We start from the raw sequence: 19,021 nt of genomic DNA on the forward strand, positions 1-19,021 counted from the left end.
TGGTCATACTCTGTAGGGAATATTTTTCTCCTTAAGTGTGAGATATGGGAGTGGACATTGTTAGCTTTAACTTTGGAGCCCCATCTAATTGCTATGGGCCTCTTTATCTTTTCCATTCTGCATGTCTACCTCCATAAACTTGGAGTTCACCTTGCCTGAATCCTAGTAGCTTCCTTCAGCTGGGTGCTGAGCCCAAAGAGAAAAGAATCTCCCTTGTTTTCATTTTTAGGAGAGATTTGGATGCCAAAACATTGGGCCCCAGAGTGCTTTTCTGGCTGGTTGTCTCCCTTCTCCCAAAATATGACTCAAAGGCACTGGCCTATGGGCTAGATTAGGTAGGAACTGGGTCTTCCTGGTTCTGAGGATAACCTTTTCCCCCTGTCTATTCTCTTGCCTTATTGAAGTGGAGGGATACCCCCTTTCTCGATCCCTATCCATCAGTCCCTCTAAAACAAAAGACAATAGCTCATTAAATTATAATCTTGCCCTATCCTAGGTCTCAACAAGTCTGTCATTCCCCTCAATCTAATTTTCCTGTGTCCTCTACTTTCATAGTCCTTCCTTGTTCCTTTTCCTAGGTCTGCCTCTAGCAAATTTCCAGCAGGCCCCAGCCCAAATGCCTCTTCATCTGAATAAACACTGCTTCTCTAATCTAAGTCCTTTCTGGCTTCCTCTTACCATTAGCCCCATCCTTGCTAGAGGAAACTCAACAATTAAAGTAATACATATGAAACAGTGTGCAAACTTTAAAGCACTACATAAATGATGACAATATTGTTATTATTATTTGTCTCTCCTCAGGCAGAAGGAGAAAGAATGGAACTTGGATTCCATCTGACTCATATAAACAGGACTTATTAATGGGGACAGTATAATCCAAAAGGACAATCAAGAAAGCAAACAGATCAGATCAGGCCTAAAAAATGATTCAAATTGACTCCCACACAATGAACACAGAAAGGCTACTATCAAGTTTGAAATGGTGATTTTCCAGGTGAATAGCCCTTCTAAGAGTTGAGAGGGGGAGGGGAAGTCTGATCCAGAAAAAAACTTTCACAATACATGTGACTTAGGGCAAGTCACTTAAAATCTCCCTGGGGTTAGTTTCCTCATTTGCAGAATGAGAGGGTAGGACTAGATAGTCTCTGAGGTCCTTTTCACCTCTATGATCCTATGGACACGGCTCTTCTAGGAAGGAGTCAGGTCAAATTATTTTTTCTGCATTCAGTTTAACTTTCTGCCACAAACATGCTGTCTCTTTCCTTCTCTGCTCCAACTCTCTTTCTTGATAACCTGGGGAGAAAAATGTTAGAGATGCTCTAAAGATGAATGTAAATAAAGTACATCTCACTCTTTGAGAGTGCAAGAAGAAAGAGGATGCATTCCTACTAATTACCATTAATGATAATGTGTCCAGATTCACTACATAAAAAGTAACATTCTAAATTGGGTGGGGCACCTGAGTACTCTTTCCTCCCTTGACCCCAAGAGGGTAAATGGAGCAAGAAACATACAACAAAAGGGACTACAGCTGATTGTATCACCCCACTCCCCCATCCCTCTGCCCTGACAAATACAAGCAATCAAACTGATAGTGAGGAAGTAAGGGGAGGCTAAAGTTGAGCGGCTATCATGATGGTGTTGTTACCACTAAGTTTCTACATCACTCAATTCTGGTGATTTACACACCGGGAAAGAAAGTCCCTCATCCCTTGGGAAAGCACCTCCAGTTAAGAAGGATCTGGGTTGCTTGAAGGATTATCTGACTGTGGTTGATCTGGATAGTAAAGTGTCTGATGGAGCAATGCTCGGACAGCAATGAGGTCATCAGGATCTAGGGTCAAAGAAAGGAACCATGGGAAACTGCTGGATCCCTGGGAAACCCAGAGTGCCAGACTTCCCCTTCTCTACTTTCTGAAGGACTCACCCACATCCAATTCTTGTAGTAGGCCCCGGTACTCTGGCTCAGCCTCCAACACCTTCACCAGATTGGTGGACTCCATCCGCTCAAGCAGCACATCCCAATATATGTAAATCTTCTGGTTGAAAGTCACATATACTAAGCAGGGACTGTTTTGACCTCCTTTGCAGGCATACAGGCCTGAAGGTAGAGGACAAAGAAAAGTTTAATGGTTCATGCCTACAAATGATAAGGTTGGTAACAAGATCTTGGGATTAGAATTGGCAGAGTCTTATATCCTTCCTTGAGTACTGAGCAAAAGAAATGAAGCTATCCCTCTATTTTCTTTCTATCACTCCTGGGCTACTACTAAAAACAGATTATTGTAAAGCATTTGAACCAGATGTGCAGATATTTCCTTGTCTAGATATGGCAGCAACAAAAAGATCAACTGCCCAAAAAGTGCTTTTTGAAGACTTTTCCCACTGAGATGATAGCATCTGAGTGACCAGACTTGGAAGACACAATCAGGAACTCCCAGTCTGCACTTACATAGCCAGGTTCTTCTACGGTTTTAGCCCCTTCCTGGGAAGATATCTTAAGCCTTGCAGGTCTCCAGAGTTATGTATTCTAGAGTATATGCTGAGTATATATTATCCTAAGTTATTGCTTCAGTTTACTAATTGTTCTTTAACTGGCCTATTGCTCATCAAGGTATTTAACTTAGAAATAAAGAGAACAATTTCTCATTTAGAAGACTCATTTCCATTCCCCTAGGTCCAGACAGGACAGTAGCTTAAACCATTCCAGATAGATAAGACTCTCTCCTGTTATTAAAGATGTCCAGGGAAGATTTCCATGATCTTCCTTAATCAATCATTTCTGTCTTGTGACCTTCACCAGACATTTGTTATCGAGTTTTCACATTAGCTTCTTCTTATTATAATTCTTCAGTGGAAAAGGAGAATGACTACTACCCTTGAATAAAGTAATGTGACACAACACCATAAGTCCAGTTTTCTTTCTATTATACCTTAATTACATTTTGTAAAGCATAGCTTGTTTACCAAAACCTGCATAGAGGCAAGAAGGAAAACGTATGGAGTGTTAGATAATCAAAGGAAAGGCAGGGAAGCTTACCTGCACAAAAGGCACGGACATTCTCATCTACCTGGAAGCGAGCCACAGTTCGGTTGTGATCAATGATGTATGTCTGTCCATCCCAGGCACATGCCACTACCTCCTCACTTCCATTGCCCTAAGCAGTCAGGGAATGACAAGAATGTGGGAATGGGAAGGGATCTCTTTGAGGGTTAAAAAAAACTGAAGTGGGTTTTGGCCATTGCTTTCAGAAAATAAACATTGTGGGAGATGGAAAACAATACCACCAGGAAGGAAATCAAAGCTCCCCCCTTCCCTAAACTTAGGGAAAATATCTCTATCCAGGGAAGAGCAGCTGATGCAAAAAAAAAAATCCAGTACATATTGGAGCTAGGCCTACACTAAGTCGGTAGGTCTCCACTGCCACTTATTTGCCCTATGATCTATATCATCATTATTAATTTTGAAAAATATCAAAGTGATACAAATTTAAGGCAAATATAGATTGCTGGGATGGGAGGGCAGTTTAAATTCACTTCCAAATGGCTCGGCTGAACTCTAAGTGAATGATGCTATTTTCTTTCGATGTTTAATGAGGATGGCAGAAATTCAGCTGCAGTATAAAAAAGTTCGATTTACTACTGGCCCACAGGGAAGGAGAAATGTCATTTCCCTACCCAGTCTTCCACTCACTGTAACGTCCAGTTTTTCTAGGGCGAAAAGTTGATGATCCACCTGTACTGACCACAGCAGCTTGTCTGCTCCCTCCATGAGTTTTAGAGTTCCTGCAGAGGGAAAAAAAACACAGGTGGGTTAAACTCTGAGTTGTATACCAGTGGGTGTACAACTGCTTCTTCTACTCCACCACAGAGAAAGCCAGTGTGGCAACTCACCATCAAGGGTGCAGAGGGCAAAGAGACTTGAGCCACTATTCTCACTGCTTCGGCCTGCAAGAAATAAAAAGATAAGGGGATCAAGGAATCGGTGAGGTACATAAGGAAGATGAGAGCAAGAACAAAGCTAGGAGAATGAGGCTAAGGTAGATGACTTGGATCTGGGAGGGGAAGTATAGCTAGCAGAGGGAAAATGCAGAATTGAAGGGTCATCATTTGGGTGCAGCAAAAGGTCCAGGTGGGAGGATTTTCTTATCTCTTTTACTCCCAGGAACAATTCCTTCTCCCACTGGCCTTCCTTACCATGTCTAATGTTGCCAATGAGGTGGGTGGAAACATTCTTATTGTGGATGCGGCCAGACGTCTGGTGCAGGATGACATCCCGAACAGCAGGGGTCTCTCTATGGGCAGAAGAATATAAGACTTAGTGGATAGAGAGTATGGTATAGTGGAAAGAAAACTGGACTTACGAGTATGGAGAGCCCCAGGATCTTGCTTCAGACACTTACAGTGTCTGTGTGAAGATGGGTAAATCACTTAACCTCTCTGACCCTCACTTTCCTCATCTGCAAAATGGGAAAAATAATACCTGAAGTATCATCACAGGGCTGGTGCAAAAATCAAATAATTTCCAACTATTATTGTTAGTAATAGAAAGTCAAAGGAACTGCATTTCCCAAACAACCTGAGCCAGCTTGAGGTCTCCATAAAGAGTATCCTTGTCATTGGGATTATGGAACATTCTATGTATTCATCCCCTTGCTGACTTATTGGCCAAAGCAGTAAGTAAAGATGAGGGAAATGAGGAGGGCTTTGCTCTCTCTTCTAGATAATGCAGAAATGGAAACTAAAGTTCCCCAAGTCCTTGAATGTATTCTACGCAGTAAAGGTTTAGGTCTGGGCCCCAGATGATGAAACTTTTGCCAACTCCAAGCTTGTATCATGGGCTGTGCTCAGCTCATGCTGAGCCCTTTCCTAAGGGACTCCTGCCCTCAGAAACCTTTCTCACCACGACTTGTTATCCTTGAGTCCATCTTACTTCTCTGCACTAACTTTACTCCTCTAACATATATACTGCTGCCCCCAGCTGATCTTACCTGTTATTCTCCTCAGGGACAGGGAGGGGCCCCTTGTTCCAGGTACACAGTAGAATGGCATAAGCACAGCCTGGCTGGGATACCATCAGTTCAGGGGTTCCCTGAGGCCCCAGAGTCACTGACAGATTGTCTACCTGTATCAAGGAGAGGTGATTTAAGGTAGATTTGGGAAGATGAGAAGTTTGGCAAGGAAAGAAATGGTATTCTACATGTAGTAGGAGGAAAGGGCGCCGTAGAAGGATGCTGCACAGACCAGGATGTATTCTGGAGTTTCCAAAGTAACCATATTAGACTATCCTCTCTTTGCTGACTTTTCCTAAATGCCCTTGCTTCCCACAGTAATTTGTCCCAAGACCTCAATCCCAAAATGGATCCTTCTGATGTTCCCTATCAAGATCCCCTCCTGCCTCAACCTTCAACTGGTCAACCTATCAAACCTTCCCTACGCTGTCCTTCCCCTCTCTGCCTTGATTCACGGTCTCCATGCCCCCTGCTCACCTGTCCCTCCAGTAGCCATTTCTTAAGTGAAATCAGCTGTCCAGTCACATGTTCCATGCCATCACTGGCATCCTCCCATCGGAATGCCCTCACCACACGGTCTGTGTAGCCCACCACCAGCTCGCAACGCCCATCCCCATCTGTGGACATAGAGATAAGGGGTGGTCTAGAGCTCAAATTATGCCCATTGGTCTTAACCATACTTGCTCTCCCCACTACTGTTCCCATCCTCTTTCTGGTGTCTATATCATGATCTGTTCTACAACACATCCACCTTGATACCCTTTACCAACTTATCTACTAAAACACTATCTATACAGTGGTTATCTATCTATCTACTATCTACTAATCTATGATCCACAACCCACAGTAATGTTAAACTCAAACCACTGTACTCAAAGCACCCTCTTATCCAACTTTATCATTGCTCCTTTAGTTCTTCTTTCCTAGGCTATTGTCTTCCCCTACCTGCCCAGTTCAATTCTCTCTCCACCATGAACAATTTATGGATAGCTACCTAGAAAGCACTCCCCTATAACTGCCTAGCCTAAGAGTTATAGCACCTTCATAGAGATCTGTTCTCCTCATGATATATGATCTTACAGTGCTCATTCCCCTAAGAGGGGAAAAAGGCCAGGGCTCTCTTCTTTTTGACTATTCTGCCCTTTCTCTTCCTCTGACACCTGACTCTTGCTCTACGCAATGGGTGCCTGAAAAGCCACTGAGGCCTACCAATATCACTGATCAGCATGACTTTGGTGTTGGCAGGGATGTGCTGCTTGAACACTGGTCGATGCTCCTCGCCCGCTGGTGCCTCATGGTGCCCAGAGGTATCTGGAGTCTTGGCAGGCATCAGGTCAAACAGGTGAAACCAGCCCTCAGCACTTACTGCCACAACCAAGTTCTGAGAGAAACAAGGATATATGAGAAACACTGATGAGTGGAGGAAAGTAAAGAGATAAGAGAGGGCTGGTTGTGTCATGTTTAAGAAGGGACAGAGCTGGGGCAGCTAGATGGTGCAGTGGATAGAGCACTGGCCCTGAAGTCAGGAGGACCTGAGTTCAAATCCAGTCTCAGACCAAACACTTAATACTTACTAGCTGTGTGACCCTGGGCAAGTCACTTAACCCCAACTGCCTAAAAGAAAAAAAAAAGAAGGGACAGAGCCACCTACTATGTCCTAAAGGAGGGCCAGGTCAGAGTCACTGTTTTCAGTGGGGTTGGCAGGAATGAGAACCACAATTTCTTCAGTTATCAGAGGTAAATCAGAATGCTTACCTTTCCCTTATTACATATGTCTCCTACCCCAACACAAGTAAGCTGCAAGATAAAAGAGAAGATGGTCACAGAGAGTCACAAAGTGTTAAAGAAATATCAATTTACCTTGATCCTTCTGGGATGAATCAGGGAGGAGGAAAAGCTTTAATATTTATCACTCGCTGAGAACTTGTCCATGTATGTATTCTGCATACACAAACACATTATTGTGCTACAGGCTATACGTACAAACAAGCTGAAAAGAACTGCAGTAACACGAGCTGATATCTCTCAATTCAACAGTTTAAGTGCTCCCTACATCAAAAGCTTCCTATATAAAGAAGACTGTGCTCGATGGTAGAGAGTCAGACAAAAAGGAAACAGTCCTTGCCCTAAGGAAGCTTGCAGTCTAGTGGGGGAATACAACACATAGAGAAACAAAGACATACAAAGTGATTTCAAGAGGGAGAGACAACCAACAACTTGGCAGATCTTCATGTAGGAAGACCTGGGCTGGCTCTGAAGGAGGCTAAGGATTCTAAGAGGCAGAGGTGACTTGGGAATATATTCCAGACAAAGAGTCTGGTATGTCTTTAAATGCTATTAGCAATATGGCTTCACCCTGGCTTTCCAGACTGGTCACAGACTAAACTCCCTCATGTCATCTATGTTTCAGCCTGAACAGGTTCCTTGCTGTTTCTCATACAAGAACTTTTGTAAAAATCAAAGAGAAAAGTTACAATTTACCCCTCTTGGAACCTCGTAGAGGAAAATACTGACCATTCCCTGGCAGGAACAGGTGATCCATGGCCGGGTGTCATCATTCTTGTACACTGACAGCTTCCCACCAGTGTCTCCCACCACCAGCTCATTCAACTTCAGACAGGGAAAAAAGAGAAATGTCACTGGGGATGGAGAATAATTACCATTACAAATTTTTCACTCTGCACTCAGCCCCAATGAAATCCTAGAATTCCTACTGAATGTTGTTAAACCTTGTTCTCGGAATATCCATCAATGGGGGTATGGCTAAACAAGTTGTAGTATATGACTGTGATGGAATGCTACTGTGCTGAAAGAAATGATGAGCAGGTTGATTTTAGAAAAACATAGAAAGATTTGCATGAAATAATGAAAAGTGAAACAAGCAGAATCAAGACAACATTGTATACAGTAACAGAGGTACTGTTTGAAGAATACCTATGAATGACAAAATTATTTTAAGTATTATAAATACTCAAATCAACTATAAAGGATCTATGAAGGAAGATGCTATCCACCTTCACAGAAAAGAACTAATAAACAGAAGTTATGTATAGTATGGTTTTAGAGATATATATGCATTTATATATATTTATATATACATTCACACACACACATAGGTCAAATGGTAACCTTTACTAATGTGAGTTGAGGAGGGAGACAGTTCAGAATTTAAAATGTAACAAAAAAATAAATTAAATTAAATTTTTAAAAACACCCTAATCTTTCATTACCATCATAGCTTGTTGCTGGGTATGCCTGCCTCAAGTCTTTCCCCACTCCAATCCAACCTTCATTCAGCTACAAAAGTGATTTTTCTAAAGTACAAGTCAGACCAGGTCAGCTCCCTATACAATAAACTCCAGTGGCTTCCTATTGTCTTCAGATGCAAATACAAAACACTCAGTTTGACATTCAAAGCCCTTCATTACCTAGCTCCTTCCTACCTTACCCCCCAAGGTACTCTTCAATTCAGTGACACTGACCTCCTTCCTGGCTGTTCCAGAGGCCAGACACCCCATTTCTCTGTTCCAGGCATTTTCTCTGGCATTACCTCCTGACTGGAATGCTCTTCCTCCTCAACTCTGCCTACTGACTTCTCTTGTTTTCTTTAAGTATCAAAATCCTGTCTTTTACAGGAAATCTTAATTCTAGTGCCTTCCTTATGTTTCTGTTTATATGTTGTCTTCCCCATTAGATTGTGAGCTCCTTGAGGGCAGGAACTGTCTTTTGCTTCTTTTTGTATCCCCAATACTTAGCACAATGCCTGGCACATAGTAAGCATTTAATCAATGTTGACTGATTGATTCATCTTAGTTGAACAACACTTAGTTGAATGTGGTGTTCATTAAAGAAATGGAACCACTCGAGTCTCCTAAAGCCTCCTTTACTTTCTTAATGTTTATATTAGATTGTTAGAAATGGGGACAGACGCTTCCAATTTAAGGTCCTGATTCAATGCTCCTTCTCTTTTACTGCTTAGCTTCATCCCCAATTCTTTCCAGTTACTCCACTATAAACAAGGAATATGTTTTTCAACCTCAGTTCTAGATATTAAGCTTTAGAGAGATTAGCCCCAGAACTCACATCCAATCAGGGGGGCAGAGAACAGAAACAAATATTTAGAGACCACCAAAGATAGTACAATGGAAGGAAGGAGTACAGGCTAGCTCTCTTCTACAACTACTCCAGCAAAGATTGAAGAACAATAAGACTTATTAGTCACCAGGAAATCCAAAAAGAAACCACAACGGGTTACTTTTCCAACCCAGATTATCACAGAAAGACAGCCAGAAGGCTGGGAGGGGATCGAACAAGCAAGGCCTGTACACAGCCTTGAAGCCTGGAGACTGGGATGGAGAGGATGCTTGCTATATGTCAGGACAAGAAGCAGATGTGGATCCACTGCAGACAGGGCGTGCAGTTCACGTTGGGGAGAGCAGGAACAGAGGCAAGAAGTAAGCTGTGTCATTCTGACTCCAAAATGAGGTCACTGATCCAGGACAAGACTGATACAGCTGTGGCCTGCAGCTGTATACCAGGGCTAGGGGCATGATTACTAATCCAGCCTGAGGCTGTATACTAAGCAGGAAGCACAGGAGCAAGACAGCAACTGTCACTTGGACCTCAGAGCAGCATCTTGAATTCAAATCACAGACCCAGGTTGGGGCCCACAGATGAATAACAACATAGGGAGACCCTGCGGTTCCATGGCTTTGGACCTGCACAGCCTTCTAGCTCTCCGACTGGGGCTAGGGTTAGCTGCTATTTGTTGGAGCTCCAACAATCTGCAGCTGCACCCAAAATAGGGTTGGGAGCTGACAAAGCTCAGACCAGAAGGGCTGTAATCAAACTTCATCTTAGATCTCAACCTTTACGGAATGCTGAAAGTTTATAGGTCTCTGGCTTAAGTTCCTTGAAGAACTTAAATAAATCTAAATAGCTGGAAAAAGCAGCAGCAGAACAAGAATATAGACCTGGACCAAAAAAGGCCTGAGATTTTCTCCTAAATTATGCAGAGCCCAACCCTAACATAAAGCCGGGATTCAGGAAATAAGGCTGGAAGAATGAGTAAACAAATAAAACAAACAAAAAACATAAATATTTATCTTGTGGGAATACCCAAGACACAAACTCAGAAGAGAATAATTCTATAACATCTACAAATTTTTAAAGAAAAATACTTCTCCATCATAATGTCAACTGGAATTTTTTTTTCTTTTTCTTTTTTAGGCAATTGGGGTTAAGTGACTTGCCCAGGGTCACACAGCTAGTAAGGGTCAAGTGTTTGGTCTGAGGCCGGATTTGAACTCAGGGCCAGTGCTCTATCCACTGCGCTACCTAGCTGCCCCCAATGTCAACTAGAATTCTTAGAAGAAAAGCAAAGGTTTAAAAAAAATCACATTATAAACCAAACAAGAGTTCTAGAAGAAAAGATTGGAGAAGAAATAATGATAAAGATAATTAATAGCTAAGATTTATATAGTATCTACTATCTGCTAGGCACTGTGCTAAGTGCTTTACAAATATTATTTCATTTGACCTTCACAACAACCCTGAGAGGTAGGTGTTATTATTATGCACATTTTACAATTAAGGAAATTGAGGCACAGATTAAGCAACTTGCCAAAGGTCACACAGATATTAAGTTTCTGAGGCCAAATTTGAACTCAGGTCTTCCTGAAGCCAGTTCCAGCTACCTATCCAAGCACCACCCAGCTGAAATGAGAGCAGGACAGGAAAAACTTGGAAGGAGAATTAATAGCTTAATACAATAGGTACAAAACTTTATCCTAGTAACAGATTCTGAAAATCAGAATGGAGCAAACATAAGTTAATGACTCTACTAAAAACTGAGAGACTTAAAAAAAATAAGAAAATATATGGTATGGATGGATGGAGGGAACGAATTTGGAAATAAAGAATATATTTTTTAAAAAGAGTTAAAAAAAAAGCAAATATGTGGTACCTCATATAAAAAAGACCTGACCTGAAAAAGGTCAAGAAGAGAAATATTTCTAATAATTGGACCAAAAACAACAAAAAAGAGCCTAGATTTCAAAAAATCATGAATTAAAACTCTCTAGACCTAGTAAAATCAGAGAGCAAAGTGAAATAGTAAGACTCCTCTGGTCATTTACTGAAAGAAACTCCTACATGAAAACTTCCAGCAGCATCACAGTCACAAGACAAACTTTAGGAGATCAAAGGAAAAATAACAAAGCATCCAGAAAGAAAGAGTTCAAGTACTGAGGAGCTACAAGTATGATTACATGAGATCTGGCAGATATCTCTATACAACAAAGGAGTATTTGGAATACAATATTCCAAAAGGCAAAAAATATAGGCAAAAATAAAGAATAACTTGCCCAGGAAAACTGAGTTTAATTCTATGGAGGGAAAAAGGACCTTTAATGAACTAGAGAGTTTTCAAATATGTGTGATAAAAAAAGACCAGAGAGGAGTACTGAAATGCAAAGACATGAGTCAAGAGAAACATTAAAAGGTAAAGAGCAATTAGAAAGGACTATATAAGGATTAAGTATTTACATTCTAATCAGGGGAAAAGTAAAAAGCATTAAAAATAATAAAGAGGAAAACTAAGTTGTTGTTTGTCCTTCATTACTAGTATCAAAAATGAAAAAAGTTCACAACAAATGGGGAAGAAATAAAAAAACTTATTAAAATATTTTACCCAACTATATTCCAATAAAACTGACAAGTTAAGTGAAATAAATGAGTACATTCAAAATAATAATAATAATAATAAAATGCCCAGATTAAAAGAACAAGAAACAGAGACCTTGAATAGTCTAATTTCAGAAAAAAAGAAAAGAAAGTAAACAAGTCATATATGACTTCTCAAAAAAAAGATCCCAAGACCTGATGGATTTACAAGTGAATTTTATCAAATGTTCAAAGAATAATTAATTCCAATGTTATATAACTTTATTGCCAAGACAGGAACAGAAGGGATCCTATTAAATTCATTGTATGATATAAACATGGTTTTGATACCTAAACCAAGGAAAACAGAGAAAGAAAACCATCACAGGGGCTCTTAACTTTTTTTGTGTCATGGACTCCTTTGGCAGTCTGATGAAGTCTATGGACCCCTTCACAAAATAATATTTGTTGCCTAAACTTGTAACTGAAAGCATTTTTAAACTTTAGTTAGGGGCCAGTAAAATAAATATGTAATATATTTTCAAAATCAAATTCACTGATGCCCTTAAATCTATGAAATCACGGTGGACCCCTGCTATAGAGCATAATGAATACTGACACACAAATTTTAAATAAAAATATTAACAAAGAAGCTGCAGCAATATGTCATAAAGATTACATGCTATTATACCCAGAATTCAGGGTTGGTTTAATGTTAAGAAAACCATAAATATAACTGACTTTGTTAATAACAAGAACAGTAAAAATCATATATCAATAAGTGCAAAAAACACCCTTTTGACAAAATTCAACAACTGTTTCTATTAAAAACACTGGAAAGAACAGGAATAAGTGGACCTTCCCTTAATATGTTAAACAGTAACTATATAAAACCAAAAGACAATATTATATAAAAATACATACTAGAGGCCTTTCCAATAAGATCAGGGTCAAAGCAAGGATATTTATTATTAGCACTATTACTTGACATAGTACTAGAAATGATAAATATAGCAATAAGACATGAAAAAAATTGAAGGACTAAAAATAGGCAAAGAGAAATTATCAACTTTCACAGATGTAATGTTTAACTTAGAGAACTCTACAGAGTCAATTAAAAGTTAAATGAAACCATAACTTTAGCAAAACTAGATATAAATAAATCCACATATATCATCAAAAATTATTTGTATTACAAACAAAACCTAGCAGGAATAAATGGAAAGAGAAATTTCATTCAAAATAATTGCAGAATGTATGTAATATTTGGAAGTCTACAAAACACACTTCACAGAAATAAAGACCTCAGAACTAAATAATTGAAGAAATCTCCACTGTTCATAGTTAGGTTGAGCCAATAAAAATGACAATATTACCCAAATTAATTTGCTTATTTAGTGCCATGCCAACCAAACTATTAAAAGTTTATTTAATTAAAATTAAAAAAAGTAATAGCAAAACGTATCTGGCAAAATAAATGGTAAAGAATCTCAAGGAGAATAATGAAAAAAGTAAGAAAAGAGAACTGGTTATACCAGATCTCAAAGTATACTACAAAATCACAATCAACAAAGGGATTTAGTTCTGGTGAACACAGATAAGTCAATCAGTGGAACATATTTAGGTATATAATATACAGAAACAAATGAATCTAGTAACTTAGTGTTCTATAAAACCAAAAACCTCAGCTACTGAGTTAAATACTTCTTAGTCAACAAAAACTGTTGGGAAAGCTGGAAAGCTGGCTAGCAGATAGTAAGGTTACAGCAACACTTCACAACATATAATGCAATAAGCTACAAATGGATACATTAGTTAACTATAAAAAGTCAATTCAAATGGCTCTCTGGGACACAGAAAGGAAGAGACACTATTAGAAATTTTGAAGGTGTAAGAAAAAAACCTGAATGGTCAAGTCAACAAGCATTAATTAAATGCTACTACATGCCAGGCACTATGCTAAGCACTGGGGATACAAAGAAAGACCAACACTCCCCCCCCCAAAGAAAACCAAAACAAAACCCAAAACAGTTCTTACCCTCAAGGAGCTCACAGTCTAATAGGGAAGACAATATGTAAAAAAAAAAAAGCACAAAGTTATGTAGGATGAGTTGGAGATAATAAATTGAAGGAAAGCACTAGTATTAAGGGGGGTTGGGAAAAGCTTCTTGGAGAAGGTGGGATTTTATCTGGCACTCGAAGGAAGCCTGGAAAGTCAGGAAGCAAAGACAAGGGAGAGCATTTCAGGTATGGGGGACAGCGAGTAAAAATACCCAAAGTTGGAATATGAAGAGTCTTGTTTGGGGAACAGCCAGGAGGCCAGTGTCAATGGATTACAAAGTACTTTGTGGGGGATAAGGTGTAATATGCGGCAGGTAGGTGACTCAGTGGATAAAGTGCCAGGCCTGGAGTCAGGAAGACTCATCTTCCTGAGTTCAAGTATGGCCTCAGGCAATTACTAGTTTTGTGACCCTGGGAAAGTCACTTAATCCTGTTCGCTTCAGTTTCCTCATCTGTAAAATAAACTGAAGGTGGAAATGGAAAATATTGCAGTATCTTTGTCAAAAAAAAACAACAAAAAACCCAAAACCAAAAACAATCCAAAAGGGATCACACAGAGATGGACACTACTGAAAATGACTGACAACGAACGGTGTCAGAAGACTGAAAAAGTAAGAAGGGGCTGGGCGTATTATGAAGGGCTTTGACCACCAAAGAGATTTTATATTTGATCCCGGAGGTGATAGAAAGCCACTGGAGTTTACCAAATCGGGGGATGATATGGTTGAATATGTGCTTTAGGAAAATCACTTTGGCAGCTGAGTGGGAATGGGGAGAGACCTGAAACAAGAGAGATCAAGCAGCAGGTTACTGCAAAGTCCAGGCGTGAGTTAATCACAGCCTGTTCCAGGGAGTGTCAGAGGAGAGGTGGAGGAAGGGGGGAATGGAGGGAGGAACCATACATACATTTACCGGAGATGTTACAAAAGGTCAAATTTGCATGATTTGGCCACATTTGGTCACAGGAGAGTGAGGAGTGGAGGGTAACTCCTAGGTTGTGAGTCTGGGTGACTGAGAGGATGGTGGGCCCTCCACAGTAATAGAAAAGACAGCAAGAGGGAAGGGTTTGGGGAGAAAGATAATTATATTAGTTCAGTTTTTGTTACATTGAGGATAAGATGACTATGGGACATCTGCTTTCACACAGCTTGTGAGTCTGAAGGTTAAAACTGGATAAGTAGTTCTGAGAATCATCGGCCATATTAAAAATGTTTTAAATCACTAATAATTCAGTGAAATACAAATTAAAGTGACTCTGAGGTTCCATCTCACGCCCATCAGACTGGCAAAGATGACAAAAAAGGAAAATGAGAAATGTTGGAAGGAATATGGAAAAACAGATATGTAAATTAATGCTCTGTTGTTAGAGCTGGATTTGTTTCAGCTATTCTGGAAAGCATTTTCAAACTATGTCCAAAAAGTTACTAAACTGCATACATATCCTTAGACCCATTGAAACCACTACAAGGTCTATATATTAATGAGATTTTTTTTAAAACAGGGAAACGACCTATATGCTTAAAATTGTTTATAGCAGCTCTTTTTGTGGTGGCAAAAAATTGGAAACTAAAGAAGTGCCTATGAATTGGGGAATGTCTGAACAAACTATGGCACATGAAAATGATGGAATATTATTGCTATGCTGTAAGAAAAGACGAAGTTTCAGAGAAACCTGGGGGAAAGACTTGAAGCAACTGATACAAATGAAGTGAGCAGAACCAGGGGAACGATTTATACAACTATGACAATGTAAAAACATACAACTTTGAAAGGTGTAAGACAAAGCAGAATGAGATATACATTTGTGGATATGAGCAACATGGGAATTGGTTCTGTTTGATTACTTTACAAGGATTTTTCTTCTCAACTATGGGGAAGGGAGAAGGTCACAGGGAGAAAGGTGCTCCTTCCCCAAATGAGAAAAGAACATGAGAAAGGTCTAAGGGAATCATATATTAGTAGGACAAGTTTGAAAATTACATATTGAATTTATTATAGACTTTTAAAGAAAAGCAAGCAAGCTTTACATAATAGACTCATGGTTTCATATGCAGTTATCTCCTGTTATGCAACATATATATGGAATGCTCATTTGATTTGGTGTTTGTTTAGTTCAGAATAAAAAAATAAAGCCTATCCATAGTATGGCTTCAACATAGATCATTAGAGAGAGAGAGAGAGAGAGACAGAGAGAGAGAGAGAGAGAGAGAGAGAGAGAGAGAGAGTGTGTGTGTGTGTACAGACAGTAGGTGAAGGGATGCAGGGAAGAAGCCATAGTTTGTGTTCTAATTCCCTGAGTTGTGTGTCTGGCGCCCTCAAGTGGTGACAGGCTCCCAAGTGGTTCGCTCTACTAATCTTCCTATGCTGTGCCCAAATTCGCAGTGAATCTCGGGAAGCAGCCTTTCACTGGTCTCTTGTGCCAGTGATGATGGCAAATGCAAAGTGGGTTCAAAGTCTTTTCTGATTTCTTTAGATGAATGCCTTCATCATTTGTCCCCTCACACAACTGTACCCAACACCTGTGAGTTTCTCTAAGAATTCAACTCTAATATTAATATAATTTAATATGATTTATCAAAATATAAATAAGTTTAAAATAATGTATTACTATAAACATAAGCTGTGGTTTATTAAGAATTATTTTTAAAAATCGACAGCACTTGAAGTAACCTCAAAAGGAAAACAAACTAGCAATACTGAAGAGGTCCTTTTGAGATTCCCCCTCCCCATCCCTGTTTTCAAAGCTTTCCTCTTCTCCAATGTTGTATAGCTTTTGGGGGCAGACCCAGCTAGAGAGTACAAAGTCCTATTCCTGGCTTCCTAACTGGAAGGTTGAACACCTAGCATATTCTATGATCCAGCCCAAACTGGGTGCCTCTCTCTTTGCTCACAGTTAGTCAACAGACATTTATTCAACACTTACTTACTATACGTCAGACAATGTTCTTAGGTGAGGACACAAAGATAGGTTAAAAACATCTGCCCTCCCCTGAGAAGCTCATATTCTAAAATAGAAAGATAACATGCAAACAACTACGTGTGTATAGTTTAATATAGCATAGATGCAATTTCAAAGGAAAGGCAATAATGGCAGGTAGTGGGAGAAGGGACTGGAAAGCCCTCTTGTAGAAAGAAAGATTTCATCTGAGTCTTGAAGGAAGCCAGCAGGCTAAGGGAGGGAGAAGAGGGATAATTCATCCTTTTCTAGTTGTTCAGTCATTTTCAGTTGTGTCTGACTCTGTGACCCCATTTGGGGTTTTCTTACCAAAGATATTGGAATGGTTTGCCATTTCCTTCTCCAGCTCATTTTACAGATGAGGAAAGTGAGGCAAACAGAGTTAAGTGCCTTGCCCAGGGCCAAACAGCTAGTAAGTGTCTGAGGCCAGATTTGAACTCAGAAAGATGAGTTCTTCCTGACTCTAGGTCTGGCACTCTATCCACTATACCACCTAGCTGCCACTCCTAGTATAGTGTAATAGAAACGCAGCATGCTAGATTTGGTGTCTGAGAACCTGGGTTTGAGTCCTGATTCTGCTGTTTACTAGCTGAGTTACTTTGTGCAAGTCATTTCACTTCATCTATAAAATGATGGGGCTGGATGGGACCTTAGAGTCCAATCTCTTCCTCATTTTACAAATGAGAAAACTGAGGGCCACAGGGAAGTGACTTGCCTAATGTCACAGGTAATAAGAAGCTGAGCCAGAATTTAAACGCAGGACTTCTTCCACTACAATAGATACCTCCCAAATCCTATGAGGCAATGAATAATAACAGCTTGTATGTATGTATGTGCGTATCTGTCTATCTATCTACCTACTTTAAGGTTTACAAAGCTCTTCATAATATTATTGCATTAGATTGTAAGCTTCTTGAGGACAGGGACTGTCTTTCCACTCTTTTTGTATCCCCAGTACTTAGCAGAGTGCCTAGCACACAGTAGGTGTTTAATAAAAGTTTACTGAATGGAACTGAAATCCTTACAATAACCTTGTGAGGCAGGTGCTATTATTATCTTCATTTTTTCAAATAAGGAAACTGAGGCTAAAAAGTGACTTGCCTCGGGTCATAAAGCTAGGGAGTATCTTTAAGTGGATTTGATCACCTGGTGTTCCAGGGCTCTTATTCAGGCCTCCACCCTCCTCTGGACCTGCTCAATTTCGACCCATCCTTTAAAGCCCAAATTAAATGCTACTTCTTCCAGAAAACCTTGGATTCTCCACACTCCTTGAGAGGTCACGTGCACTTGGCTTCATGCTCTATTGCCTATTATTATGTTTATATTATTTGTATATTATGTATTTACGTATTTGTATTACATATCTTACATAAAGTATTACATATTAGATTTACGTGTTATAATCTATTTACGTACTATATTACGTATTATAATACGTATTATAATTACATATTAACGTACTGTCATTACATTGTGTATCATTTTACTGTTCTCCTCACCTGGAAGTGGATGCCCTATCTCGTCTAGAGAACTTGTAAAGAACATATGTTAGGGTCCTACCAAAGCACCCCACAAAAACACGCAGTTGGGAAGTGGGGGGAGGGTGGCTGCTCGCTCGATTCAGCCACTTCCGGCCTGTAATGAGCCGCCAGGGGCAAAGCGCAAGCGCACAGCTAGTTTTCTAGCTCGCTCCTAAGCCTCGGGCTTCCCTTTTCCCCTCCCGCTCTGCCCCACTGCATACGTCACAAGTCCATCTGCTTCCTTCAGTGCGCGCACGCGCCATGACGTACCGCATCGTTGTCAACGTCGCCGAGACAAATCGCATGCGGAAAGAGGCTCCCGCTGAACTCCAGGGTTACTCGCTGCACGTAACTAACCGATCGCATTGCGCTATCTGGGGCCGAGGGCTCTAGGTATCCTCCTCCTAGTCCTCGCACTCTCCTTCCACCTTCCAGCCGAGCGGAAGTCGTCAGGTGGGGGGGCGGGGTGGGGGGGAACACGGGGGGGGTGATTACGTTATCCCCTCATCCTCCGCTGTCTTCGTCAACCAAAGAGAAGGAGGAGCTCTAGGCAATCGGGGCCTCCCAGCTCTATGGCTGCTGCAGCGAGGAGTTGGCTTGCTGTGGATCGGAGTCACAAGGCTGGTCTGAGGCCTGGCTCCTCGGCTTCATTGGCTGCGGGACTCGGGACTAGTCACCTCACCTCCCACGGCCCTTTCCAACAAACAGTAATTGACATTCATATAGCACTGGAATGTTTTTGAAGTGTTTAATGTGCATCACCATCACTCTTGTTTGCTAGCATTCATTAAACTCCCATGGACATCTTA

The 19,021-nt window shown here is 40.4% G+C and overlaps 1 protein-coding gene across 3 annotated transcripts; it reads right to left on the reverse strand.

The window, feature by feature from the left end:
* Nucleotides 1-839: 839 nt before the first annotated feature.
* On the reverse strand, nt 840-18,681 carry ITFG2 (integrin alpha FG-GAP repeat containing 2). Of its 3 annotated transcripts, none has more exons than XM_021001659.2 (13): nt 18,483-18,681; nt 7,527-7,622; nt 6,768-6,809; nt 6,222-6,393; nt 5,490-5,629; nt 4,992-5,125; nt 4,198-4,295; nt 3,895-3,948; nt 3,695-3,786; nt 3,041-3,158; nt 1,928-2,101; nt 1,725-1,834; nt 840-1,293 (listed from the first exon to the last, which is right to left on the reverse strand). In XM_021001659.2, the coding sequence occupies exons 1-12, from the start codon at nt 18,576-18,578 to the stop codon at nt 1,731-1,733; spliced, it is 1,320 nt and encodes a 439-aa protein (XP_020857318.1). In that variant the 5' UTR covers nt 18,579-18,681; the 3' UTR covers nt 840-1,293; nt 1,725-1,730. The 3 variants fall into 3 exon arrangements, with proteins under 3 accessions (XP_020857318.1, XP_020857319.1, XP_020857320.1); XM_021001660.2 differs by having other exon boundaries at nt 1,690-1,834; nt 18,483-18,680; XM_021001661.2 differs by lacking the exon at nt 18,483-18,681 and adding an exon at nt 18,192-18,396.
* Between the last annotated feature and the right edge of the window lie 340 nt (nt 18,682-19,021).

Source organism: Phascolarctos cinereus, unplaced genomic scaffold, assembly GCF_003287225.1.
Source record: "Phascolarctos cinereus isolate Bilbo 61053 unplaced genomic scaffold, phaCin_HiC Scaffold_1;HRSCAF=81, whole genome shotgun sequence".
NCBI classification, from domain to species: domain Eukaryota; kingdom Metazoa; phylum Chordata; class Mammalia; order Diprotodontia; family Phascolarctidae; genus Phascolarctos; species Phascolarctos cinereus.